Genomic DNA, 13,633 nt, shown 5'->3' on the forward strand with positions numbered 1-13,633 from the left:
GGCAAAGAAAGAGGGGAAAATATTGAATGTTTTCCTGAGATCACATGGGAATAAATTCCTGCCTGCCAATGGGAGCTGCTGCTGGAGGGACAGGGAATCAGGGATGGGAAAGCTCAGGGATTCCCACTTCTGCTTAAGGGACAGGAAAGCTCAGGAATTCCCATTTCTCCTTTTGCTGGGGAGACAGGGAATCAGGGATGGGAAAGCTCAGGAATTCCCATTTCTCCTTCTGCTGGGGCGACAGGGAATCAAGGATAGGAAAGCTTGGGAATTTCCATTTCTCCTTCTGCTGGAGGGACAGGAAAGCCCAGGAATTTCCATTTCTCCTTCTCCTGGGGGGACAGGAAATCAAGGATAGGAAAACCCAGGCATTTCCATTTCTCCTTCTGCTGGAGGGACAGGAAGTCAGGGATAGGAAAGCTCAGGGATTCCATTTTCTCCTTCTGCTGGAGGGACAGGAAATCATGGACAGAAAAACCTCAGGAGATCCCATTTCTCCTTCTGCTGGAGGGACAGGAAAGCCCAGGAATTTCCATTTCTCCCTTCTGCTGGAGGGATAGGAAATCAGGGACAGGAAAGCTCAGAAATTCCCATTTCTCCTTCTCCTGGGGGGGACAGGAAAGCTCAGGAACTCCCATTTCTCCTTCTGCTGGAGGGACAGGAAAGCTCAGGAACTCCCATTTCTCCTTCTGCTGGAGGGACAGGAAAGCTCAGGAATTCCCATTTCTCCTTATGCTGGAGGGACAGGAAATCAAGGATAGGAAAGCTCAGGAGTTCCCATTTCTCCTTTTGCTCGGGGGACAGGAAAGCTCAGGAATTCCCATTTCTCCTTCTGTTGGAGGGACAGAAAATCAGGGATAAGAAAGCTCAGAATCCCCACTTCTCCTTATGCTGGAGGGACAAGAAAGCTCAGGAATTCCCATTTCTCCTTCTGCTGGGGACTCTGGAGCTGCAGGGGTTCTTTGGAAGCACTGATGGGAGGGAGGGCAGCACCTGCCACGTGTGGAATGGGACAGAGGCACCCTGAGCTGGGATAGACCAGGAAAAGCTCCTGGGAATGGGACAGAGGCACCCTGAGCTGGGACAGCCCAGGGGTCCTGGCTCTGGAGGTGACAGAGAGAACAGCTGCTCTGGGATTTCCATCCCAGCCCCTGCCAGGGAACAATTCCCAATTCCCAATCTCCCATCCAGCCCTGCCCTCTGGCACTGGCAGCCATTCCCTGGCTCCTGTCCCTCCATCCCTCTCCTGATCCTTCCTCCTGTTCTTTAGGGGATTTAGGAACAGCTTCACCAGGGATCAGCTCCACACTGGGAATTCCCAGCCCTGAGGTGACAAGGGGACAATATCCCAGGAAATCCTCTGGATGGGATGGATGGATGGATGGATGGATGGATGGATGGATGGATGGATGGATGGATGGATGGATGGATGGATGGATGGATGGATGGATGATGGATGATGGATGGATGGATGGATGGATGGATGGATGGATGGATGGATGGATGATGGATGGAGGATGGATGGATGGATGGATGGATGGATGGATGGATGGATGGATGGATGATGGATGGATGGATGGATGGATGATGGATGGATGGATGGATGGATGGATGGATGGATGGATGGATGGATGGATGGATGGATGGATGGATGGAATTCCCAGCAAATTAACCATGAAATGAGCCCTGCCTCAAGCTGGGATAAAACTCAAGGCACTGAAGATGAAAAGAACCTGAATGTGCCTGAAATTACCATGGAACAAACAAGAATCATCAGCCCTGGGGATCTCCCCTCTGGATCAGGAGTGCTGATAAATCCTGATTGCTATCTGTTTCAATACCCTGACTGATAGCAAATTAAATATCCTGATAACCACTTCAATATCTTGATTTGATATCAAATTCAATATCCAGACTGATACCAACTCCTGCTGATAACTCCAGCAGCAGAAGTGCAGATCTAAGGCTGAACTTGAGGAGTAAATCAGCTGCTGGATGCAGAGGAAGCAGCAAGAACTGATTTCACAGCTCTCCTGAGCTGGTTTAAAGCACAATCACAAAGTTGTGCTCTCCTTTCCTCCCCAGCTCAACAAAGCTGTTTGTTTACAAAACCAATCAGTCTGCAGTGATTCCAGGCAGGATTTCTCCTCACACCCTCAGCATGTTTCAGGCTGCTCCAGGATAAAAGCGGGGACCCTGCCCCATGCTCCCCTTCCTGCCATCCCAAAATAACCCCAATGGGAGGGCAGGGTGTGGATTTCTCCCGGCTGATTTATGACCGGAGATAGCTCAGGGACGCCACTGGTCGGTTTCTCGGCTGTTTGGGTGACCTGGAAAGGCCCGGGGTGGCCTTGGACAGCCCGCGCTTCAAAGGACAAGGAGAGACTTCAGATCTTTTCTCGGTCTCGGTGTTTATTAATTGTTTATCTAAAAGATTTTCTCTCGGCCCGACAGAGGTCTGCACAGCAGCCAGCCATGAGCACACTGAGAGCCCCCCGGGGTGGTCACCTATCTTTATACTCAAAATTACGTGTACAATATTTATCATTTTCCCCCAATACCTTTTACCCTTATTAACCAGTGCACTTTTAGTAATAACCAATCCCAAAGTGCCACCACCACCACAGAAGATGGAGGCCAAGAAGAAGAAGAAGAACAGGACATGCCCAATTCCTCCATCTTACTTCTTTAGACCCCCCTGTACAGAAATCCTAAACCCTGTGTTTCACACTCTAATTAACTTATCCCTTCACCATTCACCCCAGTGAAATCCTCCCATCCTCATACAGGTGTCGTCTCCCGTGCAGGATCAAAGTCCAGCCACCAGACACTTCTGGCAACATTCCAGGACCTCCGAGCCCCCCAAGGGTGGTCTCGGTCACTCTGCACATCAGTCCTGAGGTGCTGAGATCCCACAGCAGGGGGGCTGCCATGAACAACAATCATTCCCAAACACAGCTGAACGTGCTCCTCCATCTGCACCAGGAGGGGGGGACAAGCCAAGGCACTGCTCTCCAGTATTTATAAACACCAGCACACCTCAGGTGTCTTGCAAATTCTTTTAAGCTTCTGTCATTGCCATACTTCTTCAAACACAGCTATTTTTATTCCTGCTCCTGCCACAGTGCAGAAATAACAACTCTGCTCATGGCACTGCAAGGAATTTTGAACAGAAAGCAGCACAAACTGATTCAACTGAATTTTAACTGCAATTAAACACTTCCCATTTCCCCTGACAACACCTCACAGTGCAGGACACAAAATGTTCTGCAGCCACAGCTCAAAATCAATGAATCCCAGAATGGTTTGGGTGGGAAGGACCTTAAATCCCCTCCAGTGCCACCCCTGCCATGGCACAGCCACCTGCCACTGTCCCAGGGGCTCCAGCCTGGCCTTGGGCACTGCCAGGGCTCCAGGGGCAGCCACAGCTGCTCTGGGCACCCTGGCACAGCCCAAACCTCTCTAACCAGGCCTTGCCAGGCTACAAACCCCCTGTGGCAAATGGCACTGGGGGCACCTGGAACCAGCCAGGAAATCATTCTTTCCTTTCCTTTCTCCATTTGCTGCAATGGGTTTTGGTGCTGGTTTCCATCCTTGGTTCAGGAATGTGAATGCCAGAGTGGTTTGGGTGGGAAGGGATCTTCAATGGCAGCTGATTGCAGCCCAGGGACACCTGCCACTGTGCCAGGTGCTGCCAGCCCCAATGTCCAGCCTGGCCTTGGGCACTGCCAGGGCTCCAGGGGCAGCCACAGCTGCTCTGGCAATTCCAGCCCAGCCCCTGCCCACCCTGCCAGGGAACAATTCCCAATTGCCAAGATCCCATCCAGCCCTGCCCTCTGCCACTGGCAGCCATTCCCTGCCTCCTGTCCCTCCATCCTTGTCCCCAGTCCCTGTCCTGTATCCCTGGAAAGAAAATCATGGAATTGCTAAGGTTGGAAATTATTGTTCTGCTCATTCTTCTCCTGCCTCTGCCCTGTCCTGCAGGGCCCAAACCCCTCTCATCCTTTATTTCGACTTGGGCAGAAATCCCTCCCTGGCAGGGTGGGCAGGGGCTGGGCTGGAACTGCCAGAGCAGCTGTGGCTGCCCCTGGAGCCCTGGCAGTGCCCAAGGCCAGGCTGGACATTGGCACAGTGGGAGGTGTCCCTGGGGTGTCCCTGGGTGGGCTCTGAGACCCCTCCCCACCCACAGCACTCTGGGATTCTCCAGCACAGCCAGGGCTGCACCAGCATTTCCTGCTGGAGAGGGATCTGCAGCGGATCCAGCCCTGCCCTCTCTGCCCTGCTCTCCTCTACCCCTTTCCTAAGGAAAACAAAACCTTTACCTGCAGAACTGCACCCCAACACCTTCTGAATTTTGCAGTGAATCACACCCAAGGGTCACAAAACATTTTCATTCTCACTGTGTCCTGCACAAACCCCAGCCCTGTCCCCTCCAGTTTAACCTTTCACCAAATTTCCAACTTGAACTTCTGCATCAGCAGAAACAAACAGAGGAGAGAATTTCACCTCACACAGAGATTCCAGACATCAGGGAAACCCAAATCCAGTATTAACAGATGCTAACAGGGGAGGGGGCTTTGTTCTGTCAAGTGCTGCTCCAACTAACACAGAGCATTAGCAAGCAGCAATTAGCTGCAATTATGCAACAGGCTGCTAAGACAATGAATTTTTCCTCAGGGAAAGTTGTCAGTTGCAAGGGAAGAAAGAAAAAAAAAGGGTATTTTAAGTGACTCTCATGCAGTTGTGCAGGTTGGACATTTCAAAAAAACAAGCAGTGGTTTAGAATCAGAGTGGTTTATTCATTCCCTGGTTTTTATTAAAATTGACCCTATCCAGTATGAAAATAATCCTGCTAAGCCCTCTTACAAAGGACTTACCAGTTAGGCCAATATTCAATTTGGCAGAGCAGGGAGGAGGGGAGGACTTACCCATCAGCAACAAAAGCAATTCTTCCAGCAGCCAGGGCACAGAGATCCCACTGAGATGGGATTATGAATTAGACAAATTAAGAAAACTGATCCCCTTCAGACAAAGCAAATATTAAGATAACAGCAGCCATCTGTGCAGCACAGAGCTGGGTTTGTCTGCAGCAACAGGTAGGGAAGGCAGAGAGGCTGTTCAAGGATGTGTGCACGTCCTGCTTTGTACTGCAGATGTTATCAGCAGCTCGGGCAGGGAGGGGAGCACCCGGCAGCAGTGCCAGCTGTGCCAGCCCTGCACATCCCTGGCACTGCCCCAGGACAGCCCCTGGCACTGCCCTGCAAGGAACTGGCATTCCCTGCCTGCTCTGGGGACTCACACTGCTCACAGCTCTGGGGGCAGAACAGGAAAGGGAGCACAGGATTGGGAATGTCTGACCATTCCTCCTGCTCCATCTGCTCCCAGCCCTGCCCTGAGCTTTCCTGAAGTGCCAGGGGAGCTGCTGTTGCACCATCACCAGCCTTGCTCTACTGTTCCCATTTCCATCCCAACCCCACTGCTCCCATTTCCATCCCAACCCCACTGTTCCCATATCCATCCCAACCCCACTGCTCCCATCTCCATCCCAGCCCCACTGTTCCCATTTCCATCCCAGCCCCACTGATCCCATCTCCATCCCAGCCCCACTGTTCCCATTTCCATCCCAGCCCCACTGATCCCATCTCCCAACCCCACTGATCCCATCTCTACCCTCATCCCACTGATCCCATCTCCATCCCAACCCCACAGCTCCCATCTCCATCCCGACCCCACTGATCCCATCTCCATCCTGGCCCCACTGTTCCCATCTCCATCCTGTTCCCATCTCTACCCCCATCCCACAGTTCTCATCTCCATCCTGGCTCCACTCCCAGTGCTGGGGAAACTGGAAAACCCATCCCAAACATTATTCCCAACTGCCAGGACTCCCCAGCTGCCAATGAATCATCAATTTATGGGGCCACTAAATCATAAATTTATGGGAACGCAGCACATCAGTAGCATGGAAAGCAGAGGTACAGGAGTTTAGTTTGGAGTGGTTTTTTCCTTCGTTTTTGTTTGGTTTGTGATTGTTTTCTTTAATCCAGGTGCAGAAGTGTCCAGCCCCAGTCTCAGCACCACTGGGACTGTGTCCCTCTCAAGGGGCTTCTCCAGAACCTGCCCAGCTGCACCAATGTGGCATTAACCATGGACATGGGCACAGAATCATGGAATATCCTGGGCTGGAATATCCACAGGGAGGATTTATCCAGCTCCTGGAGCCCAACAACCCCAGCCAGGGCATCCCTGGAGCTCTGGCAGCCTCGGGGCCATGCCCATTCCCTGGGCAGTGCCAGCACCCTCTGGGGGAAGAGCCTTGCCCTGATCTCAGCCTGGGCAGCCCTGGCCGCTGTCCCCTATCCCTGTCCCTGCCTCTCCAGGTTCTGATGTCCCACAGTTCCCCTACAAGAATCCCCAGGGGCTGCAGGAATTTCACTGCCACACTCAGTGACCCCTGAGCACTGCAAGGGCAGCAGCCCAGCAGGAATTCAACACTTTCAGTGAAATGCACAATTATTTCTTACCAGCATTTCTGTTCCAGGGCAGGCTGCAATTCCCTGCTACCCCAGCACTCCAGTTTGAGTCAAGCACCTCCAGTTGCCTCATGGCTCTGTGTCCCCATCCTCCTCCCACCCTCGGATTAAGTTTCACCAGCACCTCACCCAGCTGCTCCTGACTCCAGACAGACTTTGCACAACCTACTCCAAATGCCTGAGAGGGTTGGGGACAAACCCAGCTGCACCCAGAGCCCCTCTGTGTCCCCACAGACACTGCAGCCACATTCCCTGCTGCAAAGGGACAATGAAACCAAGGGATTTCAGCGAGGAAAAGCAGACATGCAGCTCCCATCCTGGGGCTGGGGAGAAAAGGAACTTGTGTTAAGGCAAAGATAAGGGTCAGGGCTGTGGGATCAAGGGCCAGATGTGCTGGGCTGAGCCACAGCACCAAAATCCCACATGGAGCTGCAGACAAAGCTCCAAGGTGAGTTCTTCATCCCACAGAACAGCCTGGACATGGTGCTGGAACAGAGGGACAACATGCCCTGCCCCAGAGCTGCTTTCAGCATTACTGAGCAGTCATTACCAACAGCACAAAGCTTTCACAGGTCAGAGTGGAGAAAAGGGGGCTCTGGGACCTTCTCAATCCTGCTTGAGAAAATATTGCACTTCCATTCATTGGAAATTCAGGAATGTGAGGCTGGGAGTCTGAGGATGGAAACAGCCCCAAGAGAGAAGAAAGTTGTGGGTGCTTTTGAATTATTCTTAAATGCTCCAGATAAGGATATCTGTTGATCTCCAAGCATTATCTACATTTTGAGAGCAGGATAGATAAGAGATTTAACTGTTTGACAGTGCTCTTTAACAAACTGCTCTGATGTGTTCACAAACTCCTTCCATCACTGAAATCATGACTGTGCTTAACAAGGAGCAAGGAAATGAGAAGATAAAGAAATCTAACATTAAATGCAGAAATGCTCTTCCTCATCTTTCTCCACTATCAATTTATTCCACTGTCATTTATTTCAGACTCTGCTGACTTTCTCCCCAAGTTTCCCTTCTCATTCCAGGAGCAGAAGGGGTGGAAACCACCAGTGCCTTGTTAAGCATCTAAACTGCACAAAATCCAGGTGAGGACCATGGTCCTGAAAGCCAAAACAGATCCTGTGGATCTCCTGAAATCACCCTTGGAGAAATACAGAGAAAATTCAATGGATAAAGAATGGAAACTGTGAGACTGAGGGAGAAAAGTCCCAAAAGAAACAAGAAATAGTGGTTTAGCTGAAAGAGAAGGGTGAGATGTCACCTTTCCCAAAAAAGCCAGCTCACTCCAGCATGTGGAAAAGCCCAGTGACAAAAAAAAAATGTCATTGCCAAAACTTTCTGCATCACAGTTACAAGAAGGGAGAAAAAAATGAGTCATCACTGGGAGGCAAAGCTCCAAAACACAAACCCAAACTGGCTGCTCTCAGAAATGCCTAAATAAACCAAAAGCTGGAGAACTCAGCATTTTTAGGAATTCCTTCAGGCATTCCAGCCCTGTGACCTTGTGTCCTGACAAGCAAACGAGTTCTGTGCTCACTGTGAACCTGCTCCCAGCCAGCCTGGGAATGAACCTCCTGCCCAAATGAGGTGTCACCAACTCAGAACATTGCCACCCCCAGCATTCCACAGGCAAGCTGCACATGGAGCACAGCAGCTGCTGTGCAGCAGCTTCAGGCAGGTTTGTAATGTCAGGTTTGGTGCTTTGAAAAACATTTTCACCTCCTCTTAGTCAATGGTCTTAGGGTAAATTAACCCAACCTGGGGAATGGATTTTCCTCTCAAGTCACATCAAAATCCAACCCTGGATTATGGTTTTCTACAGAAGAAAGGGAGAGAAGGCAAGGGGGAAGAGAAAAAAGGAAAGGGGGAGAGAAAAAAGGAAAGGGGGAGAGAAAAAAGGAAAGGGGGAGAGAAAAAAGGAAAGGGGGAGAGAAAAAGGAAAGGGGGAGAGAAAAAAGGAAAGGGGGAGAGAAAAAAGGAAGGAAAGGAAGAGGAAGGGAAGGGAAGGGAAGGGAAGGGAAGGGAAGGGAAGGGAAGGGAAGGGAAGGGAAGGGAAGGAGGGAAGGAAGGGAAGGAAGGGAAGGAAGGGAAGGAAGGGAAGGAAGGGAAGGAAGGGAAGGAAGGGAAGGAAGGGAAGGAAGGGAAGGAAGGGAAGGAAGGGAAGGAAGGAAGGAAGGGAAGGAAGGGAAGGAAGGGAAGGAAGGGAAGGAAGGGAAGGAAGGGAAGGAAGGGAAGGAAGGGAAGGAAGGGAAGGAAGGGAAGGAAGGGAAGGAAGGGAAGGAAGGGAAGGAAGGGAAGGAAGGGAAGGAAGGGAAGGAAGGAAAGGAAGGAAAGGAAGGAAAGGAAGGAAAGGAAGGAAAGGAAGGAAAGGAAGGAAAGGAAGGAAAGGAAGGAAAGGAAGGAAAGGAAGGAAAGGAAGGAGAAGAAGGAAGGAAAGGAAGGAAAGGAAGGAAAGGAAGGAAAGGAAGGAAAGGAAGGAAAGGAAGGAAAGGAAGGAAGGAAGGAAGGAAAGGAAGGAAAGGAAGGAAAGGAAGGAAAGGAAGGAAAGGAAGGAAAGGAAGGAAAGGAAGGAAAGGAAGGAAAGGAAGGAAAGGAAGGAAAGGAAGGAAAGGAAGGAAAGGAAAGGAAAGGAAGGAAAGGAAGGAAAGGAAGGAAAGGAAGGAAAGGAAGGAAAGGAAGGAAAGGAAGTCTTTGACCTGAGAGAGGGAACTTCCCATGAACTCCCACCACACCACAGTCCTGGTTTGCTCTTTTTCTCCAAAACAGCAACTTCAGGGTTCCAAGGTTTTTATTTTTCACACCTGGCTCATGCACAGGATGAATTAAACATTGAGGAAATAAACTGGTCTGAGCTTAAAAGGAGCATCAGACTTGCATCAAGCTGAGCTGCCACACATGAACATCCTGCTAGCAGCCATGATTTTCTCCTCTGTCCTTCCACAAGGGACTCACTAAAGGCAGAAGGAACCAGGCAAGGCAAGGAAGTCTTTCCATCCAACTTCCAGGAACCTACAGGAACAAGCTACTCTTTCAGGTCACTCCAAAAACAGATAAATTCTCCTTTTTCCAAGAAAACCACTGGGGATTTCCCCCTAAATTTGCCACCTCCTTGCTACTGTGAGAGATTAAATTAACTCTGGCTGGGAATCTGTGAAGTTCCAGCTGCAGGGCCATTATCTGTGCCCGGCTATTATCCCTCCTGGGCTCACCCTGCTCAGTTACTCCAAACATTAAACACAGCCCTGACCTTTCTGTAAGAGCCAAAAAAAGGTGGCCAGGACTGGAAACAGAGCAGCAGACAATGCCCCACAGCCCAACGAGGTCTGAGCTCAGTGAATCCCAAAATAAACCTGCTCAAGGCTTGGGACACCTGTCCCTAGCTGGATTTCGAGCTATTGTTGTGCAGCCACTCTCTCCTGCTGGATGAGCCAAGAGGTGCTGTTGTGGTGTGCTGTAATGTCCCACCAGGTCATTCCCCCAAGTGTGCCTATGCCTCTGCCCTTCCCCCTTGCCCCCATGCTGAGTGAGTCCTGTCAATCAGGCTGAACATTCCAGCAAGGCGTCGTGTGGTTGGTCAAGTTCAAAGGATGCCCCTCAGGCCCAGGGGTCATTGGCCTGTCTGGGTGTCATCTTCCCCTGAGACCCTGCCCCTCTCACCTGGTTGGTGGCTCACCTGTACCTCCCCTCCCCCTGTCCCTGAGCTTAAAAGGTGATCAGACCATGCGGCCGAGTTCTGTTGGAGCAGTTGCTCACGTTCAGACCTCTGGAACCATGGAATAAAGCTCTGGACATTAAACCCTCCAGCAGAATCCTCTCCTTTTTCTCTTCACCATCACCTGAAGCCATTCCTCCTGAGGTAAACGGGGTTCCTAACAAGCCTGGACTTGTTCAGTGCCCAGCTGCAACCACCAGCAAGCCAAGGTATCTCTGGGGTGATACACCGCAGTTGCTGCCTTTGGCCCAGCAGCGAGGGTCAGACTGGCCCAGGCACAATCTAACTGGTAATATTGGGAGCTTTTTTCCAATAAGGTGCAAGTTGAACTGTTCCTCCCTCTGAGATGGATTCCAGCCTGGCAGGTTTGGAGTTGGATCAAGCACACACAGACTCACACACACACACACACACACACACACACACAGAGATAGAACAGAGAGCCCTCAGCATCACACTCACCCAGCAGCCTCCAAAAGCTGCTATTTCCTTTTTCCCCCTCCCAAAACACAGATTTTTTTCCCCAGGCCTCTCACTTACCTCTCCCATAGCCCGTCCCTCCAGAGCCAGCGCTTGGAAGTCGTGATTCAGCTCATCCATGGAACGCACCTATCCACAGAGGGGAGAACAGGCCATGAGAAATGCTTTTCTGTGCTGCTATTTTTATTATAATCACAGTTTAGAGCCATTTTTCTGCTCCACACTGGTTATGGAGCTCCAGAGGATGACTTACCTTTAACACTGTCAGCAGTTACAACATTTCTATACTTTCATTATTATACACACACATGTATTATTACACACAGATTTACTCCTGTGTGTTAGATTTATACATGCACAGGAAAGGAACAACCAGCAATTACTTTTAAGACACACAAAGCCTTAACACAACTGTTTCTGCTCATATTTCACAGTGGTTTCAGGTGAGGGACTCAAGGCATGAGGAGCCAGCGTCATTTCAGGTGGGAATCAAGGAAAATCTCCTGTATAAACCTGGCAAATTTACAATGTAAATTACCTTTACAAATTTACAGGTTACAATGATATGAGGCAGAAAAAAACAATACTTTAATTTGATGAAAACCTAGTCACTTAGAACAGAAAAATAAAGCATAAACTTGAAACTATTGGATAAATAAATTGACAGAAGCACAGAATGGATCCACAAGGATGATCCAAGTCCAGCTCCTGTCCTTGCCCAGACCCTCAGCAATCCCACCCTGGGCATCCTGGGCTGGAATATCCACAGGGATCACTGATCCAGCTCCTGAACCCCCAACTATCCCATCCTGGGCTGGAATATCCACAGGATCACTGACCCAGCTCCTGGACCCCTCAGTGATCCCATCCTGGGCTGGAATATCCACAGGATCATTGATCCAGCTCCTGAACCCCCAAACAACCCCAGCCTGGGCTGGAATATCCACAGGATCACTGACCCAGCTCCTGGACCCCCAAACAACCCCATCCTGGCATCCTGGGCTGGAATATCCACAGGGATCACTGATCCAGCTCCTGGACCCAACAACCCCAGCCTGGGCATCCCTGGAGCTCTGGCAGCCTCGGGGCCGTGCCCATTGCCTGGGCAGCCTGGGCAGTGCCAGCACCCTCTGGGGGAAGAGCCTTGCCCTGAGCTCCAGCCTGAGCTGCCCTGGCCCAGCCCCAGCCGTGCCCTGGCTGCTGTCCCTGCCCCAGAGCAGGGATCAGAATCTAACATGGACTGGAAATGCTGAAACTGCAGGAAAATCCTTCTCCTGCTTCTCATTGTCAAATCTCAGCTGCTGAGCACACAGGAGGAAGCAAACTCAAAAAGAAACCCCAACTCTGGACTCAAGGCCAAAGCCCAGCAGCTGAGGCACGTGCTGGGATGGAGCAGGTGACTGCCCTCCCCTGTCCCACTGCAGTGTCCCAGCACAACAGCACCAACTCCCCTCCTACTCAGTGTTTACACACTCCCGGCAGCCCAGCAGGTCTGAGGCACCTCTGTGCTCAGCAGGGAGGAGTTTATCAAGCTTTTCAAAAGGAGTTTATCAAGTTTTTAATGAGTAATGCCCACACTGATCCAGGCTCCTTGCAGCATGCTGCAGGTTTACACCCAGGGTTCAGTCCTGGCTCTGCACAGAGTCCTGCCAGGCTGAGCAAGGGGCTCAGCAATCCCTGCTGGGTGAGTTACAGCACAAAAAAATCCCAAAAATTGTCCAGATGCTCATGGCCCACCAGTGACCAGCACTGGAATGTCACACCACCATCACTGACCTCCACCATGACTTCTGGTACTGCAGCACCACTTCCAGCAGGACCAGGACCTTGGGATTATTTTTATTTCTATTCTAAAATAATATTCTGTAGATCTCAAGTAAGAAAATATTCTACAGATCTCATCTAAGATAATATTCTAGAGATCTCAACTAAGACAATATTCTATAGATCTCAACTAAGATAATATTCTATAGATCTCAACTAAGATAATATTCTATAGATCACATCTAAGATAATATTCTATAGATCTCATCTAAGACAATATTCTGTAGATCTCAACTAAGACAATATTCTGCACATCTCAACTAAGATAATATTCTGGAGATCTCAACTAAAACAATATTTTATAGATCTCAAACAATATTCTATAGATCTCAACTAAGACAATATTCTGGAGACTTCAACTAAGACACTATTCTGGAGATTTCAACTGAGACAATACTCTGGAGATTTCAACTGACAATAATCTGGAGATTTCAACTAAAAGAATATTCTGCACATCTCAACTAAGAGAATATTCTGCACATCTCAACTCAGATAATATTCTGGAGATCTCAACTAAGATAGTATTTTATAGATCTCATCTAAGAATCAGACAGAAGAAAGCACCACATTAACCTCTAGAAATCCCCTCCAGTCTAAATTCTTCTATTCTGTGGCCATCACACTTTGCAAAAGATTAGTGGTATATTAATGAATTATTTAGTAGATATTTACATGATTTGCAAATCCTCAGGGGTCACTCACTCAGAATCCCAGTTGAAAAATCTCCTGTTACTGTACCTCAGTTATTTTCAGTTCTGCCTCAGCCTTGCCACCTTCTGCAGTGACATTTGTCACATGGGGCAGTGACACCAAGTGAAACCCTTCCCAAAACTGCAGCCACAGGGGCTCCCCTGCCCTGCAGTGACACAGCTCAGCTGCCTCCTGCCACACCAACGTCACTGGGACCCAATTCTTCCATGGAGCACTTCAAGCTGAACTCATGGAAAGCGCTGCAACCTCCAGATGTGCCAAACCACAAAACCGGCACACAGCAAATTATTATTTCCATCAGACATCTGAGGAATGGAGAAGCTGCACGGAGAGATTCAGAAGGTGATGTGAACTCACAGCTGTC

The 13,633-nt window shown here is 49.8% G+C and overlaps 1 protein-coding gene across 7 annotated transcripts in view; it reads right to left on the minus strand.

Moving 5' to 3' along the window:
• Positions 1-13,633, minus strand: part of PUM1 (pumilio RNA binding family member 1) — a 107,688-nt gene that overhangs the window by 75,283 nt on the left and 18,772 nt on the right. For all 7 annotated transcript variants that reach the window (XM_058040476.1, XM_058040471.1, XM_058040475.1 and 4 more), the window contains exon 3: positions 10,795-10,863. In XM_058040476.1, the coding sequence (XP_057896459.1) occupies positions 10,795-10,863 (69 nt within the window). The remainder of the gene's footprint in view (positions 1-10,794; positions 10,864-13,633) is intronic.

This window comes from Melospiza georgiana, chromosome 24 (genome assembly GCF_028018845.1).
Source record: "Melospiza georgiana isolate bMelGeo1 chromosome 24, bMelGeo1.pri, whole genome shotgun sequence".
Lineage (NCBI taxonomy): Eukaryota > Metazoa > Chordata > Aves > Passeriformes > Passerellidae > Melospiza > Melospiza georgiana.